Source organism: Haemaphysalis longicornis, unplaced genomic scaffold (assembly GCF_048455015.1).
Source record: "Haemaphysalis longicornis isolate Haplotype H1 unplaced genomic scaffold, Haemaphysalis longicornis Haplotype H1 scaffold_3, whole genome shotgun sequence".
Taxonomy (NCBI): domain Eukaryota; kingdom Metazoa; phylum Arthropoda; class Arachnida; order Ixodida; family Ixodidae; genus Haemaphysalis; species Haemaphysalis longicornis.
The window spans coordinates 189,740,113-189,747,915 of record NW_027526335.1 but is presented as its reverse complement, the minus strand read 5'-3'; the positions used below and the strand labels follow the sequence as shown (position 1 = coordinate 189,747,915).

Here is a 7,803-nt window from a genome sequence, read left to right as displayed (position 1 = left end):
CCACTCAGAACCCTTTAACGAAGCTGTACATTAAACTAACAGATATCACGTTTTTGGCACGCCTTCGCACTAGGAGCTTTCTTCCAGTTCACTGGCAAGTGCTGTTCTCCTAAACAGCCGCGCGTAGTTAGTCCTTTCATCACTGTTCCTCGCTGACAGAACCCGATCACACATCCCCGCCATCTTTGCTCGCTTTGGCTCGTTTTATTATCACTGACGCGTCCCTGGCAAATTATTCAGGGACGGTCACACAAAGAAGGAAGCCTTCGGATTACTTGTACTACATATGACTAGCACTGCCCATGACATGCAGTTCAAATAGAGCAACCATTTAAACAGTCCTGTCCCTAAGATACACTAGCGTGCATGTGAGATGATAATGTGTATGTACGTATTGCGTATCTTGCGTGTAAGAGACAGCTGAGGAGGAACTAGGTGTGCAGCTACGGAACAAGCTCGCGGCGACGGAGCGTTGCATGGGAATGCACCGGGTGACTCCAGCCACAATCCCGACCAACAGGGCAGTCGGATTCCAGCAGCCGAGCGCCAAGCACAGCGTTCACGCTCTGTGACTATTCGATAGCTATTCCGCCGAACCGCTGGTGCCGTAAGCAATTCCGACCGCTTGAAGCCGGAAATGACAGAGTAAGATCTCAGACAGTACTACCGACTACAAAGACATTACCCTCCAGCGCACAGACAACTCCCGAGGTATTACGAAGACCTGTTTGACGCCCTTCACACATACGCTTCCCCCAACCCACCAGAAGTCGCATTCGGCTCATACCCGTTTCCTCTCACAGAATTGATTGCACGGGGCCCCCGAGACACTCTTGCACGCGGTACGTGGGTGCGACTAAACACCGCTCCAGCACTTGTATACCTATCCTACTAACAACCTTTGGGGGAGCGCCTTGGCCGGCGCCCTCCTCATGGGAAATGTTCAGCTGATCGAGAAGCCGTGGAAGGGATCTATGCTCAAAACACTCTTCAAAACCTGGACTGAAAAAGCAAGACCGAAGCCGGGCATCGGTTTCGATACAGACGTTTAGTCATATTATTCGGCCGGTAATCCACGCTAGCCTTCCCATCTTTGCGCGCTACGCTATAAATGTAGGCGATACAACCGATAACGGAAGAAGGCTACAATACACATCAGTGTGACTATGCATTGTAGAAAAAATACTTTTATGGCATTTCTTGACGTAAACAGTCTTTGCTATACCAGTTTCGAAACTATGGAATAAAAACACAGACCAGGAAAAATCACGTCTTATTCCAGACGACGCGATAAAACTATACCTACAATACGTTGCGGCAATTCATTGAAGGAAACATTTCTTTTTTCTAAATACCAATAAGGACGACTCCAGCTCACTGTGGCTTCAATAACTGCTTTCAGTTTTTTTTCCCTGAGAAAGACAACTATATAAGACGCACTCCTAAACAATGTAACCGCTTTCAGTGTTGTGCTCACGATTTAAATGCGAGAGAAACACACAAAAAAACTGAGAAGCAACCTTCAGAACAGAGTCTTCTCTGCTAAAAAAGTTTTATTGGAGAAGCTGGTGTTTTTTATGCTGGGCCAACCCACTCATCGTGGGGTAAATATGAGCTTGTAGTGATTTAGCTCCTCAAGGGGTATTTCGCCGTCGAGTTCAGGAATCTTTCCCAGTTCTGGTACAATACGGTACTTCTGGAGAAGGCACGTGATGTACAGGAAGATCTCCACGACTGCCAAAATCTCGCCAGGGCACATGCGTTTTCCTGAAAACGAAGAAAATGTAGAACGAAAAGGTATGATTTAAGCACCCACACAAACGATTACTGTGAAGTGCTTTAAAAAACGAGGTCGTCTTTGTGAACACCTTTATAATTTCCAAAATAATGTTTTGGGCACGTATAAGTTGTATGACCCTTGCTGCTCGCGTTGTGAAACGCCGCTGTTCTTTCGCTTCAAGCTACGTTGAGGCCAGCTGATCCGGTAGTTTGGGCCACTTGAGGTGAACACAAAACAAAATATACTGTGTATTACATGGGGAGATGTTCGTCATAAAATAATTAATAGGTTAGAAACACATATTCGGCACCCATTATGGAAACGTCCCGGGGCCTCTATTTTATTTGCAGAATGAAAAACGTCTGTGCATAATGCACAAAAATACTTCATGAAGGCATTGTGAACATGTCGTCACCTCACCGGCAATGTATTCAGTGAAACAACCAAGCTAGACATCGTGAAAATAAACAACCCAGACAAAACAAAACGGACAGGGGACATACCGTCTCTAAAAGGTCATTTCGCGAGCACACCCTTCGGGGTTTCTTCTACTTTCGAATGCTGTGAACTGTGAGCATCTCTAGAGCTTCCTTCATAGGTAGCGGTCTTGCACGCACGACACGAGCAATATAAAGCTGCAAGTCAGCTCCCCACGCAAAGCCAGCACAACCGTTCGAACCACCAACCCCCTCGGGTACACACATCCAAATCTTTTGGCTTGAAGCCATCGCAGAACCTCACTCCATCCCTGTCCCCCTTCTCTTCAAACGGGCTTCTCCAAAAAATGTTCCTCCTCCTTCTACCATTTGTAAACGTTTACGGCAGGTTCTTCGGCCTGCTAGTTAAGATACGTGCCCGAACGCTCGGTGCTGACAGCAAGAAAGCTTGTGCTTGTGCGCGCGGTCTTATTCCGACTGTTCGTTCCAATGAACAGCATGTCGCGGGTCATACGAAGCAGCTGGAGGGTGCCATGTCACCGTAACAAAATTTATTTATTTACCTGCTACACAAATTGCGCTTTTTTTAAACGTTGGGTGATCAACATATTCCTATATCCTTCAAAGATTTGACGCCTAGGAAATAGCAGTTCTTCAAAAACTGCTGGCACACTGCCCTATGATATCGGGTTAAAACCCGCGGTTTTTTCAAGCTATAGTTTTTAAAGCGATATTTTTTTTCTGCGCCGCAAGTGCTCCTGGCAAATGCATCGTACAGAGTGCAACCTTGTTATGACGTAGATCGCTTGCCTCCTTGCTACCCATGTCACTAGGCTCGTGTAAAAGAATTCTTGTTGCAAAACTCAGCAAAGAGCGCAACGTGTATGCCTCATTAAATACTTAACAAATGTTGGCTCAGTTCTCTGATCTCATAACGAGTGCTTGAATAAGCCGCAAGTGTCTGCGTTTCGAAATTTCGGTTATTTAACGCAACAAGCTAGAGAGTTACAACGCGCCAAAGCTACCAGACGTGTCGGAAGGCTACAGATTATTCTCAACCACCCCGAAAATCTATAGCCGGGGGCTGAAATCTTATCACCCGAGGATTTTCGTTTGTGGTCTCCAGCAGGAAAAACGGTCACTCCAGTCGGGAGCATACCGACATCTTGGAGATCAGCAGCACAGCTTCTTAGCCACCAAAGCGCGTGCCGGCTTTCAAACGACGGTCGCAGAAATGCAAGAATCTGGTATTCCCGTGCAAGAATCTCGTATACAGATACTCAAGTTGCTGAATCATTGTCACAACTGTATGGCCTTCCGCTGCCTAAAGAAGTTTCTCTAAAAAATCATTGTTAATCACAGTCGGGGCTTGTATTAATACGTCGAGGAGGCGAGCTTACAAGAGCAAACAGTCATGCATTGCTCAAACTGCGAGCTCATTCAGTGAGTGATACGCAAGCTTGGCGTGTCTTACCGATAGAGAATGGCATAAGGTACTCGGGCTTTGGATGGATGAGCGTTCCATCCACGTTTAAAAATCGAGACGGGTCGAACTTGTAGGGCTCCTTCCACAGCTTCGGGTCATGATGCACCGCGTAGATGTTCGGGAATATTGTTGTCCCTTTAGGTAGGAAGAACTCGTCTACAATGGTCTCTTCACTGGTGCTGGAACATTAGAGAAAAAAGCAGTGAATTGTTAAGAGCGCAGATTCGCCGCTTGAAAAGGCGGCAACATGGGAGGTTTCAGGTTTGGCTATTTATCTGTATGAAAATGAGTGTTAGTGACGTTTTTTCTGGGAACCTTGGTTTTGTGCTGGTGCTTCGAATGCGGTATAAATGATCTGGCAAGATTTTCTTTTGCTGCGCTAAATACGTCACATCCAGCGAAAACTGCGTTCATTTCTACTGATAAAGCGTTGTTCAACACGCGCTTGTTGGTTGGTTTTATTTGGGCTTCAAGGTAGTCTACGCTCCTAGGGTTCGGCCTGTGACTGATTGATTACTTTGGTGGTTGCTTGGTGCATCCAAACAGTACCTATAAGAACGCACGTTGCAGCAGCATATGTTTCCGTTCATAAACTGTTGTCTGTTACAACTTTTGTGGCTAAAGTATCATTTTAAGGCGTTCCTATCGTAAAAATGACGCCCACATGTATGATATTGTATGACCGCTGCCTCTGCGGGCCTATAGAAGACCTTCCGTCATCATCATGATCAGCAGCCTACTCAGGCCCCTTGCAGAGAGAAGGCCTCGCCCATTGTCCTCCGCCTGCTCCTATCGTGCGCTGCTCGAATTCACAGTTTACCCCCGACTCTTATATCATCCCTCGAATGGAATAGTGGCCTTCCCCTCCTTCTAGAACATCTCTTGGGAGAAAGAGAGAGAGAAGAGAGAAAGCTCTTTATCAGAGGAAAGCAGAGAGGTTTGCCGGCATGTTAACGCCGACATGCTACTCTGCGGGGTACGGCAGGAGGGAATAAAGTTGCAATAGGAAGAAAGGCGGAAGGGAGAGAAGAAAGAACAAAATAAAAGAAGTAAAAAAAAGAGGTAGCGTGTGCGTTGGGGACCGTCAGTGCGACACGTGAAAAGTCTATGGACGATTGTCCAGTGCAAGGATGGTCTGGTCCTATATCAGCTCAGCGACGCCGATGTCATTGAGGTATTCAAATAATGCGGTTAGCACTTTACGCTGAGAGTAGAGAGATGGCCATGGTCCCAGAAGTGCTTGTAAAGTCAAAGAACTGTGGTTGAGGCACTCGATCTTCTGTGCGAGGTTGTTCCTTGCTTGAAAGTATGTAGGGCACTCCAGTAAAATATGGTCGACGGTTTCTGGTGAACCGCAGTTGTCACAATAAGGATTCGAGGTTAGGCCAAGGCGATAGCGGCAGATGTGTGTTAGCACCACTTTGAGACGTAAGCGATGGAGCAAAGTCTCTAGCCGACGTGGAAGTCGCTCCGGTAGCCTCAGTGGCAAAGTTGGGTCGACATGATGCAGGAATGGGTGCTGATTTTCCGGGAGAGACCACAAGGTGCTTCTTTCACTGAAAACAAGCTCCTTCGCTAGTCTCGAGGCATCGTGCTTCGTGAAAAAAATGTTCCTCACGTTCCGCAGTCGTAATCCTCTCTTGGCAGCCTCATCTGCTTTTTCATTGCCCATGATGCCGCAGTGGGCAGGGATCCACTGCATGATCATGCGGTGCCGGGCGACACAGACTAGATGATTTAGGTAAGAGACATCGCGGGACATATGTTCGTGAATGCTGAAGCAGCTGGCACGTCGAAGAGTTTGCAGTGCTGTCTTCGAATCCGTGAATATTACCCACTGTGCTGGCTGCTGGCAAAGAATGTAGCGAAGTGCTTGTTTGATGGCATGAAGCTCAGCAGATGTAGATGACGTTGGGCGTTCAAGACGGTATGACAGTGCTCGGCCGGTGGATGAAATGAAGAGCCCAGAAGAACTGCAGTCAGGCGCAGATGATACATCTCTTGGTGTACACTCTGCTACCCTAATTGTCCACTGGTTGTCGGTTCGCCTTACAACATAGCCAGCCCAGGTCCATTTCGTTTTTTTTTAACTGTGATATCTCCTACTCTAGTTTTTTTTTCTGATAAGGGTAGCTTGTTTCCTGTCCCTGAGGGCTACTCCTAACATTATTCGTTCCATAGCCCGTTGAGCCTATCTAAGCTTGCTTAGATCGGCTCCGTATATCATCACCGTTTAAGCTCCGGTTCATCTCCGTATATCATCTCCGTATATCATCACCGGCGGTACGCACTGGTTGCATATATTTTCTTTTGAGTAACAGAGGTAGCTTATTTTTTCATTATTTCAGAGTGCTTGCCTAGTACTCCCTAACCCATACCTATTCTGCGCCAGATTTCTCTGTCGTGATTGAGGTCAGCACCAACCGTCTGTCCAAGGTGCTTGAATTCTTTTACTTCTTCTAGAGGTTCCTTTCTTCAGCAGAAGAGGGCGCTTACGGCATGCTTATTCTTTATTGTGTTAGATTTATTCATATTTATTTTTAGTCCCACCATGGCCATACTTTTTGATTGTAGTTCCTCAAGCATTTCTCGCAGGGGTTCTGCAGTCTCAAAAAGCGATACTGTGGCGTCTGCAAACCTCAAATGACTCAAGTATTGTCCGTTTATCCTTAATCCTGTGTTTTCGCAGTCGCTTTGCTTGTGAAGTGTTACACTGCCCGTTTATCTCTTATATATGTAGTCTAGAAGCATTTTGTAGGTTTATTCTATTATCCGGTCATTTTAATCTTTCAGCACGGCGGCGCGTTCTACTGTGTCAAATGCTTTCTCAGCGTCTATAAATGCCATCTGTCCACGGCATTAGCACGGTTTAGTGTATCCTGCGGATTTTAACGCAACGCTTTCTACCTCTACCAGCCAATGGTTCTTTCGTGGCGTGCGGGACAAGAAACCCCCACCGCGGCTATAGAGGCGGAGGGTGCTTTTCACTCACGGAGCACAATGTATATGGCGCGGCGATAGGGCGCAATTACCCGGGGTTCCCCGCGCTCACCCCGGCGGGCGCGTCGGCGGGGCCCTTCCGTCAGCTTTGTCGTCTGCTTTAGCGCCGGTGTTGGGCCTGTTTTGGCGCGGCTTCGCGTCCATTACGTGCCTACTTCGCACGGCTTGATTAACGTGTTCGACAGCACCTCCTCGGTAACGGGGACCCGACGGCATAAGTGGTCGTACGGCAAAGATACGTTAAGGATTGGTTTGCAGGGCGTAAAAACAAAATGTAGAGAGCACTTACAGACATCTGGCCGCTGGATAAACGCCCCCTTTTGCGCACTGCTTGTCACGAATGGGTCTGCAGTTTCTGAATTGCTGAATACCGATTCGGTTGTGTTTTAATAAGTATTACAAAAGACGAATGGAGCAACTGGTTCTGATGAATAGCGATTAAAAAGTTCCCTCAGCTTTCACCGATTCTTAAACTTACGAAAATATTTATTTAATTCAGTCTAAATCGAAATTCTTGAACGGGTGCATGCATGCCGCAGGATCTGGACTGCGGCATGCATGCACCCTGTCCATGATGACATCGCTACTTGCGGGCAGGGCTCTTCTCCGAAAAAACGTCATCAGCCAGAACTTTCCCTGCGGTTGAACTTTGTCAACACCGTTGCCCCATAGAAAACATTTCCCAAGAATAAAATACAGATCCGGAAAACGGTAAACCGTCGATACCTACCACTGAAGACCAGAAGCTGCACAAGAGGGTTCAAGATTGACAGGGAATGAGGGGAGGCCGTATTGCCATGTCCTAGAGTCGTGCACCATCGGCGTCGAAAGTGTGTACACCTGTGGTCTCGTCATGTGAATACCAGTACATACCCTCGGTCTTTCTTCCCATTACTACGACGCTCGGCCGCTGCAACGAAGATTGACGCACAGGTGGCAGCAAAAACTATGAGACCTACCAATGTGACATGACCGTTATGACTCGGGTCAGTAAATCAAAACGTTAGGATCACGGACTAGTTCATTTCCAATAATCTTCTCGCGGGCGGGAGTAAAAGATGTACGAGCTGGTCTGAAGTGACGGTGGGTACAGCTACCTT

The 7,803-nt window shown here is 47.2% G+C and overlaps 1 protein-coding gene across 4 annotated transcripts in view; it reads right to left on the bottom strand.

Annotated features, from left to right (window-relative positions):
- Positions 1-1,533: 1,533 nt before the first annotated feature.
- LOC144175899 (cytochrome P450 2C28-like) overlaps positions 1,534-7,803 on the bottom strand; it is a 47,809-nt gene continuing 41,539 nt past the window's right edge. For all 4 annotated transcript variants that reach the window (XM_077704964.1, XM_077704965.1, XM_077704963.1 and 1 more), the window contains 2 exons: positions 3,692-3,882; positions 1,534-1,767 (listed from right to left, as the gene is read on the bottom strand). In XM_077704964.1, coding sequence (XP_077561090.1) covers positions 1,595-1,767; positions 3,692-3,882 — 364 coding nt within the window. In that variant the 3' untranslated portion in view covers positions 1,534-1,594. The remainder of the gene's footprint in view (positions 1,768-3,691; positions 3,883-7,803) is intronic.